Below are 14,451 nucleotides of genomic sequence, written 5' to 3' on the forward strand. Positions count from 1 at the left end.
ACGTCCTCAAATGTGTTTTTTTGTCCGACCAACAGTCCAGAACAAGATATTCTGTTTCCTGTGGTTTGAAAACAGAGGAAATCAGGAAATCTGAGACGGCCGAGGAGCTGCTGGCACTGACTTCACTGATCGACTATTTGACAAAATATTTGCAGCTTATTTTTTCCGTGTTCATACACAGATGTACGCTTTGTGTCGCACTGTGAGACCCGAAGGGTTAGCCGTGTTTTTTTTATGGTCGAATGAAAATACTGTTTTTATTTTCCCCTAGATTTTTTTTATTAGCACAACATGTCTATTTAACACATACCTATTAGAGTTGGAGACACAAATCATTAAGTGTATTTATTCGTAGCCACATGTGTAACTCGGGTTTGGATTACTACTGTGTAAAGACACCGAGAACATGTGACCGACAGGTGAGTTACATCTCAGGCCTCCGATTGGCTGCTTCATAGAAAGCGTGTTCGCCCTGGGCTCGGTGTGTGCTGGTAATGGGTGTAAATCAGTCAGTAACACAGCTGAGAATGGAAACTCGGCCGCCTCAGGAGGATTCAAACATATATCTGAGTCAGCTGCAGATTCGACCTCACATCCAGCGGGCGGAATACCCGAGTCTGAACCTACCGGGCAGCGGACCAGCCAGGATCATCAACAGCCGACCGACGGCTGACGCGGTCAGAAAAATCAGACTCCACCGCATTCAACTTCTCTCCAGGACACGAGTGTTAAAAAAGTTGTCACGGCAACATTCATCCGTGCGTCTTCACAAAGTATTTGTTTCTGTAGACTCGGTGACGTACTTTACTTGAATATTTTCATTTTATGCCACTTTACACTTCTGCTCCACCGCATTTCGGAGGGAAACATATTCTAATTTTCATTGCACTATGTCGACATGACTGTACATTCAAAGACATCTGATAAACTTATGGATACAAATACAAAACTAGTGTAAAGTCCGTGTGTAGTCCTGCGATAATACGTCTGTACTTCTACTTAAGTGGGATTATGAACGCAGGACTTGTAAAGGAGCAGCATATATAACATTGTTGTAGTGGTACTGTTACTCGAGTGAAGGATGTGAGCAGCTCTTCTACCACTGGCGAAACCCACCAGACACATCATCTCTCTGACCTTCTTTCTGTCCGCTCTGGACCGGCCCTTTTACTCCTCTCTTACATTTTGTTCCCAGGCCTGAACATCATTAGCTGTTGAGCTACAACAGCTTTGTCCGTTTTGGACTCTCCGGCTCCGACAGGGCGGTTTGTGATTGGTCAGCGGGTTGGATTCACTGGTCACTAGGTGGCTGAGCCTGGTGCCTCCGTGGGACAAGCAGTGACTCTGTCGGTCACCGGCTGCGGTGAAGTCAGTGTGCAGCTGCAGAGTTGAAGTGGAGGTCAGTGTCTCCGTCTCATGACAGAGCAGCAGAGCAGTGTGGAGGGCTCACATCAACACAGCTGGACTTCATCACTCACTCACTTCCAGCAGTGGATCCTACAACCTGGGACACGGACCAGTACCAGGCCACGAGGAAGTGAAATGGACGGAGAGAAATCACTTTCCCCCGTCACTCCCCGTCAAGCCCCAGTGACAAAGCACTGATTTCTAACTGCAGTAGGTCAGTAGGTGAGGTAACCGGTCCATCGTCAACCCTTCAGAAACCAGCGGCAGATTAAATCCGTGTGAGATACAGAGATACGTCTGAGTTTGAGCCCTAACTGAGAAATTAGCTATTTTAAGATGTCAACTGTAACCAAGTAACAGAGAAAAACAGATGAGTCCATTCTGGGGTTGTCAGGTCTGAACCCGACTGGCTCCAGGACTGCTGGAGACTGCTGACTAGCTGCTGGACTGAGGACACGCTAACGGGAGGTGCGAGACAGAAACTAGAAGACAGAGTGGGTGGCGGCGATGTTTGAGGTGTGCGACAGTGTCACCGAACTCTGCCTGACCTTCAACAGACACTCAACCAGACACACTGACTGTGTCACTCTAACGTCAAGTCCCTGTTATTTCAGGCTAAACCTTAGTCTTCAATCTGTCCAACAGCCGAGACCCTCTGCCCTCAAGGCCTTGGAACTCACAAAACGCCTTTAGGAGAGCTGGACCAGTAGGGCTGTTCTCATATGGAGGGAAAAATGGCTAAATTAAAGAAAGAAAGAACAGATATATTCTGTGTAATATATAAACATTAAATTTTTCGTCTTGAATGCCATGAGAGGAGAAACGTTTTTTAAACGCGCTCAGATTCGAATGAGATTTGGTTCGAGCCCAGCGCTCATAGATCACTGTTTGGGGCTGCCGCTTCAAAGCTGCTGTGCTTCTGCTGTTAAACGCTGCACATGAAACGATCAAACCGAGAAGATCACGGGCAAAAACTCCCCGGCAGCGAAGATAACTGTCAGGCGTCAGGCGACGGGTTCTCCCTCGTTTCCAGCCGGACAAGCGCAGTGTGGTCGGACGCCGCGGCTCTTCTGCTCGGCGCCCTCTCTCGTCTTATGGCTCAAAATATTCTCAGTAACGTCCGACTGGAGAAAATCAGCTGCTCAATCACATGTTTCTCAAATAACTTTATCAGGATACGAAATGCTTTGCCGGCGGCGGAATGTAACTAAGTCCATTTACTCGAGTACTGCTACCACTTAAGTAGCCGTAAGAGTTTTGAGGTACAGGTGCTTTACCTGAGGATTTCTTTCCCTGCTACTCGACTACGTATCGTACTTTCTTCCGCACTGCATTTAGTTACCAGTTAAATGACTAAAATAAAACTGAGACGATTAGTCGATTAATCAATTAGTTGACTGACAGAAAATCCATAGCAGCCATGTTATTAATCGCTAAAGTGACTTTTCATTCAAAAATGAAATGAATCTGATATGAAACAGTAACACTCGGACATTTTACCGCTGTTTCCACTTTTTCTTGAAGTATTATACTCACATACTTTTACTTGAGTAATATGTTGAATACAGGACTGTTACTTGGAGTAATGGAGTATTTTTACTGTGTGGTATGAGTACTTTTCCTTGAGTAAAGTATCTGTCTCTCTCTCCCTCTCTGTCTGTCTCTCTCTCTCTGTCTGTCTCTGTCTCTGCCTGTCTCTCTCTCCCTCTCTCCCTCTCTGTCTGTCTCTGTCTGTCTCTCTCTCCCTCTCTGTCTCTCTCTCTCTCTCTGTCTGTCTCTCTCTCTCTCTCTGTCTGTCTCTCTCTGTCTCTCTCTCCCTCTCTGTCTGTCTCTGTCTCTGCCTGTCTCTCTCTCTCTCTCTCTCCCTCTCTGTCTGTCTCTGTCTCTGCCTGTCTCTCTCTCCCTCTCTCCCTCTCTGTCTGTCTCTGTCTGTCTCTCTCTCCCTCTTTGTCTCTCTCTCCCTCTCTGTCTGTCTCTCTCTCCCTCTCTGTCTGTCTGTTTCTCTCTGTCTCTCTCTCCCTCTCTGTCTGTCTCTGTCTGTCTCTCTCTCCCTCTCTGTCTGTCTCTGTCTGTCTCTCTCTCTCTCTCTCCCTCTCTGTCTGTCTCTGTCTGTCTCTCTCTCTCTCTCTCCCTCTCTGTCTGTCTCTGTCTCTGCCTGTCTCTCTCTCCCTCTCTCCCTCTCTGTCTGTCTCTGTCTGTCTCTCTCTCCCTCTCTGTCTTTCTCTGTCTCTGCCTGTCTCTCTCTCCCTCTCTCCCTCTCTGTCTGTCTCTGTCTGTCTCTCTCTCCCTCTCTGTCTGTCTCTGTCTGTCTCTGTCTCCCTCTCTCCCTCTCTGTCTGTCTCTCTCTCCCTCTCTGTCTGTCTGTTTCTCTCTGTCTCTCTCTCCCTCTCTGTCTGTCTCTGTCTGTCTCTCTCTCCCTCTCTGTCTGTCTCTGTCTGTCTCTCTCTCTCTCTCTCCCTCTCTGTCTGTCTCTGTCTGTCTCTGTCTGTCTCTCTCTCCCTCTCTGTCTGTCTCTGTCTCTGCCTGTCTCTCTCTCCCTCTCTCCCTCTCTGTCTGTCTCTGTCTGTCTCTCTCTCCCTCTTTGTCTCTCTCTCCCTCTCTGTCTGTCTCTGTCTCTCCCTCTCTGTCTGTCTCTGTCTGTCTCTCTCTCCCTCTTTGTCTCTGTCTCTCCCTCTCTGTCTGTCTGTCTGTCTCTCTCTCCCTCTTTGTCTCTCTCTCTCTCAGAGGAATGCAGTGAATGATGGGAGAAAACTCAGCTTGCCACAAGCCGTCTGATTGGCTGCTTCCCTCAGGGTCTGCCCTATAAGGAATCAAGCAGGGGAGAAGGGGGGTGGGGGGTGCGGGTGGGGTGGGGGGGGAGAAGGGAGGAGGTCCGTGCCATGTTTGGGATGGAGGGATGGATGGAGGAGGTGGAGGGTTGATAAACTCAGTCGCAGCAGTTCAAACTCTCACTTCTGTCCTGCCCCCCTCCCCACGTCCCAGCAGGCCCTGCACTGCCACGGTAAGACTCAGCACCTCCTGCTACACCTCCTCTCTTTTCTGCTCCTCTGCTCTCAGAGTGAATGTGACAGAACTGACAAAAGCTGCGAAAGGTTTTCTGCCGTCTCCTCTTTGATCAGCTCGTCTGCTCCTAAACTACCTCCTCTCTGTCTTCACCTCCTCCTCGCCTGTGGAAAAACCTGCACCATGTCTTGGGTGCTCCTGAACCATCTCCTCTTCTGCTCCAGTGTTCTGATCATGGAAAAGCTGTGGCTGAAGTTTTCCTCCTCTCCTCCTCCCTCATCCACTTTCCTCCTCTTTCACCTCCTTTCCTCTTTGCTGTCATTTCCTCAGTGTTTCAGAAGCTTCTAAACGGAGTCTTCCGTTTCTGAAGAGTTCACCTCCTCTCTGTTCCTCCTCAGCTGTCTCTCTTGTACTGTCGTGATACTCCTCCCGTCTCCTTCTCCATCATCTCGCCTCTGCTTCAGCCAGCTCCTTGTCTTTTCTCTCACCTCCTCGCCTCTTCCTTTCAATGACCTCCGAGCCTCCCTCTCCTTGTCTCCTCTTTCTGCAGCTGATGGTTCACTTCTCCTTTTCCTCCCCATCGCGTTGCACCTGCTGGTCCCGAAGCTGCCGGTAGAATCGGACCAAACAGATGCAAACCAGACTAGACTTGTGTTTTGAGTGTTTTTAGTGTTGAAGTTTAGTCTCCAAACTGCAGCGTCTCAGTTTCCTTTGGCTTCAGAGTTTGTTGAAAGTTGCTTCAGAAAACAGAAACTGTCATTTTGTGAATAATATCTTCTCTACACGAGCTGCTGATGTTTGAGGTCCATCTTGAGTTGTAATGTGTGTCCGTTAAAAGTCTGCGTTTTTTGAGTGAAGTTTGGCTGAATCTTTCAGGTGGAGATGTGAGTGTGATGTGATTCTTGGTGCTGAGTTGAAGCTTTCGTTGCCTCTTTTTTCTCCTTTGGCCCCGAGTTCTGACTGGCAGGCTCATTCACAGAGTCCGACCACGCCTGAACACATTAATCTGCCAATTCAAAAGTAATTTACTGACATGAAACACTCGAACCCTGACACATCTGTACAGCTCAGATATGAAGACAGGGGTTATATTTTCAAAACAAACTACGGAGGCCCAGAAGGACAGTCTGCCTTTAATTTTTAAAGGTTAGTGTCTGTGGTGCTCATAAATTAATTTTTGTCAATTTTCCTTAGATAATTACTTCATTATTTAAATGTGAAAGTTCAGACTCAATCTTGCTCAATCTTCAGCATTTCCTAGAGCTTTCTACTACATCTCACGGTCGTCATCAGCAGCTCAACTGAGCGAACCTCGCTCACTGATGAAAGACACGATGGAGGCTCCAGAAAAAGCTAGGAACCGAACCCTGCGGACGTATCGATCGTATGGATCTCAGTCTCTGTGCACAGAAATCTCTATTCCCCAGATAATTACATCTTTAATTTTACTGTGACCTGAACAACATCTGTTTGTAGCGGCTGCGACTTAACAAGTCTGAGAATATTCAAAGTTTTCTGTCTCACTCAGTGATTTTTATTGAGATAGTTTAAAATTCTTCCAGCAGGGGGCAGTAAATCCAGCTCCCGCCTGCAGGGCTGCTAGGTGAAGTTTTTTAAACTGAGGGACAGTGAGTGAAATCTGATCCACCTGAACCAAAACCACTTTGCATGAGAGATTTTCCTGCAGTGATTTTAATCACAAAAAATCCGAGGCCTGATGAAAACAAACCGTGGAAGTCAGCAAAAGTGAAGATAGATTTTTTTGAGTAGGAAAAAAAAGGTAATGGAAAGTCAACACTGTGACGCAATCAGTCAAAGTATCAGATAGCAGGTCGTAATTTTGACTTACTGAGTGACATTTTGACACTTTCCAACTTCCTTGCTGATGATTTGTCTCACGATCTCATAACTTTGATTTACTATTAATATTTTTACCTTTTGTCTTTAGCTCCATTCCTTCTACAGAGGTTCTAAAATGAATTTAAAACTTTGAAGACACAGAGACGTTTGCATTTCATTACATTTAAAACAGACTTTTAACAAATCCAAGAGTCTGGTGTGTCTGGTTCCCCTGAGCCTCAGAGCTCCTCTGTTTCCAGAAACTCTTAAAACACATCAGTGAGCCACACACATGTTCCTCCATCACCGTGAACACACACACTGTAGTTTATTCAGACTCAGTCCAACACGCACACACGGTCCTGATGCCACAGACGCTCACTACGGCACCAGATATGGATTCATCCGCCGCTGAAAATAGTCCCCCGCAAAGTCACTGTTTCCTCCTGTTCGTTTGATTAAAAAACTACGCTGAGCGGCTGTTTGAGGAAAACAACCATACGTTCTGATGTTTAGACGCGTTGAAGGATTGCTGGCGCCTGCGTTTCGCAGCCGGCTTTGGGCGGCGAGCCTCTGGTTCTGAGTTGTGGTGGGTTGTGTCGAGCCCAGTGCACCCGGTTGCGTGTCTGCTTTAAAAATGAAACTATATATGCGTGTGGGGCACTTTTAAAGATTTGCTTCTTCAGCGAATTTAGTGACTATGATGAAAATACAACGGACGAGAAGCAGACGAAACTGAGGGCAGAATGAACCCACCTTCTCCTGTGAGGCTCTTGTTGGCAGAAAAAATCTGATAAATATTTGATTCCCAAATTTCATGACTAAATATGGTGTCAAGTCATCTCTGTCTCACAGTGAGAGAGGGAGATGAAGAGAGACGAGGAAGGACAGACGGAGAGAGAGAGAGAGCATAAAAGGAGAAAAGCAGCGGGCGAGCGAGGTAGGGTGAACGCAGGGAGAGAGAGCATACCAAACACAGCCAGGACTCTGCTCCATGTCCTAATTAGGAAGTTTTCCCAGAGTGCCTTGTTCATTCAGTAAAGGACAGTAGTAGTTCAGCGGAGGAGGCCGGGGGGCCCGGGGGCCCGGGGGCGGGGGGGTCACTGCCGTCACGTGAAAACCTCACAACTCCAATTTTGGTGATTTGGATGCTGTAGTTTGAGGGTCGGATGGTAGATGGTGTTTTCTGTCTGGGAACTGACGTCGTTCACTGTGTGTGTTTGGTTCTTATTTTCATCTTCCTGTCTGACTGTTTTCAGTCACTTTCTGTTTGTTTACCTGCTGTAAAGTCTCCCAAGCCCAGAGTTTGTGGTCTGCGTTGGAGGCTTAGAGCGTCATGCACCGACGCTGTTTACGCCGTTTTATATGTTCTGTCTCGGGGTGGAGCAGAAACCTCACAGCGTCAGCCTGGATGACTCTTTTTACACCTTTTAATCTATTTTCTCGATTCAAACTGTTTTCAGTTTGTCTGGCTGCTGCTAAAGTGTCTTTAACCTTTTTTTAAATCCATCCTCCTTCAGACACCAACATTAAATGTGGCTCTATTTACTCATATATCACATTGCACTGTAATTTTTATTCTGCTGTTTTATTCTTTTTTAGTTTATTTTCCATCTTCTATTTTATTTTAATCCCTTATATCCTATTCATATTTCATAAATTATTATATCGTTATATTTTTGAATTTCAGCTGGAAACACAAACAGCTGGAAGAGATGATGATTTTATTAGATGAAGGTAGTTTCACTGTTAACAGGATCGATTAAATCCGGGGAAACATTTCTCACAGTGAGCATTTTAAACAGGCAGCTGCACATGTCACCTAGCAGGGGTCTCTGGGTAACGAAGTCCTTAAAAGTCTTGGTTGCTGACATGCAGAGCAGTAGCGCTCCCTGTGTGGAGTCAATTAAACGAGTTAATCATGTCCTCTCAGGGGTCATTTGATCATTTTCAGGATTTTTGTCTACATTTACATGCTCATATTTTAAGTTTTAAAACATAATACCCCAACCCCATAGAGCGGATGCATTCCCTTGGTATCGCTGCAGAGATAATCATCCCTGGAGTTTCATCGGCTGCGAAATTCTTTTTCGCAGTTAAGTTGCTGAGGGTTGAAACGCAGGAGAAAACAGACGCTTCCCCGTCATTTCACCTCATAAATACAGTGAGTTAGTCGTAGTCTGCTGTCAGACTCGAATTCACATGGTGTCTCTCTGAGCCTGTGTGTAATGTGTGGACCAGATGTTAGGTCGATGGACAGAAGAGCGCCTCCGGCAGGTGGTCACACCACGAAACCTCCAGAACAACTCGAGCATGTCTCCAGACTCCGTTTCGTTCCTGCGGTGTGTTCGCGTTCGCTTTATCGATAACCTCTACACCTAATCTTCACCTCTCTCCGTCTCTCCACAGAGTGAGTCAGTGTCATAGTGTCGTTGCTCGTCCACAGCGCCCCCTGCAGTCATGTGTGATGATGAGGAGAGCACCGCTCTGGTCTGCGATAATGGATCCGGTCTCTGTAAGGCCGGGTTCGCCGGAGACGACGCCCCCAGAGCCGTCTTCCCCTCCATCGTGGGCCGGCCCAGGCACCAGGTGACAGCTGACCGGTCCACACACAGGCACAGGCCGATGCTAATGCTAACACTGCTACTACCTGTTCATCGCCTCACACATACAAACAGGTGTAAAGTCACAAGAGGCAGTGACAGCAAACAGAGATCCAGGTTTAGCAGCTGAGAGCGTGAACACAACGGCCGCATCACACGTCAGGACTCACACATCGGTTCAGAAAAGTTTACATTAGGAACCATCGTCACGGGCTGCGAGGACCAGGGTCCTGTTCGGGTTCTGTCGACCCGAACCCCTGGAACTCACAGAGTCAGTCACGCCACTTTTACAGTTCTGAGGCTCAGACTTTGAGCATCGAAAGTAGTGTCGGATGTAACACGGCTCATTCTGATCTAAACAGTTCGTCCAGCAGGCGGCGTCTCCAGAACGTCCGACACCGTGCCGTCTGTCTCTCTGCCTGTCTGTCTGTCTGACTGTCTGTCTGGCTGTCTCAGGGAGTGATGGTGGGCATGGGGCAGAAGGACAGCTACGTTGGTGACGAGGCTCAGAGCAAGAGAGGAATCCTCACCCTGAAGTACCCCATCGAACACGGCATCATCACCAACTGGGACGACATGGAGAAGGTCTCGCTCACACTGAACGATATTTATGGAGACACGTCTTCACGCTCATGCGCAGTAGTTATTCTGATGATCGCAGCTCATGCTGATGACTGTCTCTGCTCTGTGATTGGTCAGATCTGGCATCACTCGTTCTACAACGAGCTGCGAGTGGCTCCAGAGGAACATCCCACCCTGCTGACTGAAGCGCCTCTCAACCCCAAAGCCAACAGGGAGAAGATGACGCAGGTACAACCACACCGCACTGTCACATAGGCGTGTAATTACACGGCTGACAACTGACAAGACATGTCGGTGGCGTCGGCTGACGTAGCTGACGTCAGATTGTGTAAAGGAAAACAGTTGGAGTGGTTGTAGTCACCTAAGATGCTTAGTTATGGAGATTTACATTTACTCTGCTAAGACGCTTCAAACTGGTTCTTCAGTCTGACCAATTGAACGCTTTGAGGAACAGTGAAATAAAAAAACCTTCTCCGTCAGATCCCCGAATACCAGATCATTACATCCCACTTTTCTCATCCTGTGAAATGACCCACACGTCTCTTGCACACATTCCCCCCAAATTCAACCTGACGGATCTGAGATCTTTGAGGTCTCTTCAGGATCTGACTGAGCCCCCAGAATCCACCGCTGACAAAATGCAAAGAAACAGTACAAATCTTCACATTAGAGGAGATAATGTTTTTACTGGAGAAATGAGTTAACCGATCTCTGTCTCTCGTGAGCTTTGTCACTGATGAACTGAGAAACGTGTATCGATGGAGTAATCTGTTTGTGTGTTTCCTTCTGCTTCCAGATCATGTTTGAGACCTTTAATGTTCCTGCCATGTACGTGGCCATCCAGGCCGTCCTGTCACTGTACGCCTCCGGACGAACCACAGGTTGGACCACACTCATCCTCCTTATTCGGTGCTGTCAGATACTCAGTTCTGCTCAGTTTGCGAGGTGTCTCCATGGTTGTGTCCTGTCAAATAAAAAGTAAAGCGTGTTGTTTTGTTTCTAAGAGCCTTGTCTGACTTTGTAAACGAGCAGCCGTTCACTTTGTGTCACAGCCTGAGCTGTTTAGAAAGCTTTTATGATGAAGAGCGGCAACAGGGAACCGCGTTGCCACGTTGTTTTGACCATTTGACCTCAGCTAAGGCGCCGCGGTGTCGAACAGTCGCCGCTCCTCCCGGCTGAAGCGCCGTAAGAAAACAGAGGCTCTAAACCGCCGCACCTTTCAGGGGTGTCGCAGCCGATTCTCTGCTCTGGTGCTGTCCTCTTCTGCTGCTCGTTTTTATGGCTCTCTGCCCGGGGGAGGGTATTTCTCATGGGGGGGGGGGGTTGATGCTCTGCTCAGGTCAAACCTCAAAGAGACAAAGTTATAAAAGAGGCCAGTTATGTGACTCAATATTAAATCCCAGATCAATAAACAAAACAGCGCTGTAAAGTTCATGAACACGAATATGGGAATGTATGTGGCAGGAGCCTGGAGAGAACATAAAGATTGTCTCGGTATGTCTGTCCAGGTATCGTCCTGGACTCCGGTGACGGCGTCACCCACAACGTGCCGATCTACGAGGGTTACGCTCTGCCTCACGCCATCATGAGGTTGGACCTGGCGGGACGCGACCTCACCGACTACCTCATGAAGATCCTAACCGAGCGAGGCTACAGCTTCGTCACCACCGGTACGACACCAACAGCGCACCTGGACACATTCGCCGCTCGGTAGCCGTCGGACTCCGGCCGCTGCCGAAGTGTCTCCTAACCTGTCTGACTGTCTCTGTTGTCCGTCTGCAGCGGAGAGGGAGATCGTCCGGGACATTAAGGAGAAGCTGTGTTACGTCGCTCTGGACTTCGAGAACGAGATGGGGACGGCGGCCACCTCGTCCTCCCTGGAGAAGAGCTACGAGCTTCCCGACGGGCAGGTCATCACCATCGGCAACGAGAGGTTCCGCTGCCCCGAGACGCTCTTCCAGCCCTCCTTCATCGGTCAGACACCCGTCGCTTTACCTGTCGCTTTGCCTGGTGAAGTCGACACTTTGGCCACCATTTAACCCATCGCCTCGCCCCCTGTCCTGCAGGTATGGAGTCGGCCGGTATCCACGAGACGACCTACAACAGCATCATGAAGTGTGACATCGACATCCGTAAAGACCTGTACGCCAACAACGTGCTGTCTGGAGGAACCACCATGTACCCGGGTATCGCCGACCGCATGCAGAAGGAGATCACCGCCCTGGCTCCCAGCACCATGAAGATCAAGGTGAGAGCTCTGAAGGAGAAACAGCACAGCCATTCTCTTAGAAATAAAATGTTGGGTTCGTAAACGCCATCGGATGTTTCTGCTGACTCTACTCGCTACACGCTGAAGTCTGGCTTTTCTTAATATTCTCAAAATGACATTATCGCTTGAAACTGCAGAATAACGATGCTCAGCAAAGGTCACATAGACTTGCTTGAAGCATCAATGTAAAGATTTGTTAAGGTATAACAGGGGTTCTACAAGGACGAAAAACATAAAAACATCGTGATTTGAAAAGGTCTGTCTGAACAAGTGAAGTAGATTTTTACGGGTTCATCGCTTCACTTCAAAATCAGTTTAAGATGTCGCACAGACGAAAGTGTTACGAGGGTTCTTCGTAGTTCTTCCTTACCTCTGAAAACCCATTCTGAAAAGGGAGAAACTAAAAACACCTTGATCTCAAGAGTTTTCATTTCTCAAGTTCTTATAAGAGCCACAAACTTAAAAAGAACTTCATTTCTTCATTAACGCATTTAGTAAATTATAAGAGGTAGATGACTTCCCATTAATTAAAAGTGTCCTCCTTAAGTAATCCTCCACTTAGATGCCTCAGACACCTTAGGTAAAAACTTAACAACTCTTTTAAGGTATAAAATAGTGATGGCTTTCATTATATGTGGTAAAAGAGCATGCACAATAAACCCATTAAAATCATTAACAACCTTTGTTCCTTTATTATCCCTTTAACACCCATTCCACATACTTTAATTACAACTTTAATGACTAATGAGTAAAATCATGATATTTTCAGGTTAAAACCTTCGGTACTTGGCTCAGCGAAGTGGTAAAGTCCAAACTATCGGAAGCGGAGCTGTGTTCAAAATAAAATAAAATGTTATCACAAATACCACAGACAAACGCACCTTGTCTTCGGGTCTTTCAGGGGCTGACCAAAGGCCAGATTGAATATTCAGTACTCTCACAGCGTTTAAACCTTTGACTTGAACTGTCTTCCTCCCCCTTCCCTCAGATCATCGCCCCCCCAGAGAGGAAGTACTCAGTGTGGATCGGCGGTTCCATCCTGGCCTCCCTCTCCACCTTCCAGCAGATGTGGATCAGCAAGCAGGAGTACGACGAGGCCGGACCATCCATCGTCCACCGCAAGTGCTTCTAAAAGATCCGTCAGGGTCTTCGTGCCCCCCCCCGCCTCCCTTTGGTTTATAGATTCAGCTCCAGCACCGTCTTTATTTTAACCCTCACTGAGCACGAGCGAACAGGTCCCAGATCAGCTCTCCAAAAACACCCACACGAGGATGACAGCAGCCGGAAGTCGGTCATGTGTTTTGGTATTTAGGAAGATGCTTCAAAAAATCTTTCTAGTCAGATATTTTTTCCATGACAGCTGGAAAAGGGGAAGTGATGTCATCTTTTGTAAATCCAGATGTTTTTGGTGACCTGAACCTTTAAACTATTCAGAACTTCCATCAGAAAATCTTCAGATTTTCAGATCAAACATACGCCCTCTCTGTTCACCTTAAAACTGTGAATGTGCCACTTGTCCTCCATCTTTGACCCGCCCGCCTCCACCTCCCTTTGCTCCACCCGTGGCCCCGCCCACCGCCCGTCCTCCATGTCGGTACTGTTTCTTGTCAAAAGGTGTGTTTTTTATTTTTGATGAATAAAGCTTGAATGTTGCCCGCTGGCGTTATCTTCCGTGGATGGGGAGCAGAACACGTTCGCACGGTGTTATAATGATGTCACACGGCGTATGACGATGTCACGGTAGTTGAACTCTGTGTAGGTGAGTAGGAGGCGTGGCCTCACGGCGCTGTCTGCATTAGAAACATGTAGAGAAGGGAAAGATGGAAAAGTGACAGACGACTGCCCCGGGAAGACAATAAAGAGCTCTCATACAAGTCGACTGTCTGTCTTTATTTCATCACTTTCTTGTCTTTCACTTTCCTCAGTCCAGAACCAGGACTCTGGTCACTGTAAGCGTATCAGTGAGTTTACTTCAACTAACTGTTGGGTTCCCCTGCGCCTGGATTCTTCAGTCCTTCCGAACCCGATTCAAACCTGCGCACATCTGCGGCTCGACGACAGTCAACTGCATCACGACAGAGTCGTTTCAGGGCCAACCCTGAACACCAAGCCTTTTCAGAAACAAATGGCTCCCTCGATCACACAATGACAAGAAACGCTGACAGAATTTTAAATGAGAAAAAAACTGCAGTGAGCGGCTGTTTTAGGAAGATTACTGAGCCTTTTCAGAAAAGGAAACTATGCATTTGTCAGGTGTTTTTAAGAATAAAATAAATACTGAATAAAACCAGACCTACTTCAGTAATCCTTAGGAATATTTACAGTATAAAGTTTAGCTGGGAGAAGACCTTAAATGAGCTCCAACAACAACCACTGTTTGTCAGCAGGATCACACAAAAACTACCCAACAGATTTGCTCTGAACTTGGGGAATGGTGGAGGGATGGGGCCTGGGGTCCGGGGTCCCGGGCCTGGGGAAGAACCCGCTACATTTTGCTGCAGATGAGAAACATTTACTCTGATTTTGAATTTTTTTCCTCTGAAGTCTGCTGTATGTTGTTTGACGTCGGCCTCGGCGGAGGTCTGCGTTCTCTGAGTGCCAGTCGTTTAAAATGAAAGTATACGCCCGCGAGGTGTTTTTAAAGATCTTCGTCTTCGGCAGGAACCAATGGGCTCGGAGCTGAGAGCCACAGACAGAGGAGGGAAGGTGATGAGAGACGGACGAACACGCTGCTGGTTTGAGTCTGAA

The 14,451-nt window shown here is 47.5% G+C and overlaps 1 protein-coding gene across 1 annotated transcript; it reads left to right on the top strand.

Moving 5' to 3' along the window:
* Positions 1 to 4,300: 4,300 nt before the first annotated feature.
* On the top strand, positions 4,301 to 13,579 carry acta2 (actin alpha 2, smooth muscle). The gene is made up of 9 exons (XM_040134682.1): positions 4,301 to 4,408; positions 8,659 to 8,838; positions 9,309 to 9,437; positions 9,552 to 9,662; positions 10,231 to 10,315; positions 10,943 to 11,104; positions 11,217 to 11,408; positions 11,501 to 11,682; positions 12,692 to 13,579. The coding sequence occupies exons 2-9, from the start codon at positions 8,710 to 8,712 to the stop codon at positions 12,833 to 12,835; spliced, it is 1,134 nt and encodes a 377-aa protein (XP_039990616.1). The 5' UTR covers positions 4,301 to 4,408; positions 8,659 to 8,709; the 3' UTR covers positions 12,836 to 13,579.
* The last annotated feature ends 872 nt before the right edge of the window (positions 13,580 to 14,451 follow it).

The sequence above is a fragment of the Xiphias gladius genome, chromosome 9 (genome assembly GCF_016859285.1).
Source record: "Xiphias gladius isolate SHS-SW01 ecotype Sanya breed wild chromosome 9, ASM1685928v1, whole genome shotgun sequence".
Taxonomy (NCBI): domain Eukaryota; kingdom Metazoa; phylum Chordata; class Actinopteri; order Istiophoriformes; family Xiphiidae; genus Xiphias; species Xiphias gladius.

What these genes read in the sequence shown, in the direction of transcription:
- acta2 (XM_040134682.1), top strand. Translation starts at nt 8,710, where the DNA reads ATGTGTGATGATGAGGAGAGCACCGCTCTGGTCTGCGATAATGGATCC. An exon ending in ACTGGGACGACATGGAGAAG is followed by an intron (nt 9,438 to 9,551) that starts GTCTCGCTCACA and finishes GTGATTGGTCAG; the next exon opens with ATCTGGCATCACTCGTTCTA. An exon ending in ACAGGGAGAAGATGACGCAG is followed by an intron (nt 9,663 to 10,230) that starts GTACAACCACAC and finishes TTCTGCTTCCAG; the next exon opens with ATCATGTTTGAGACCTTTAA.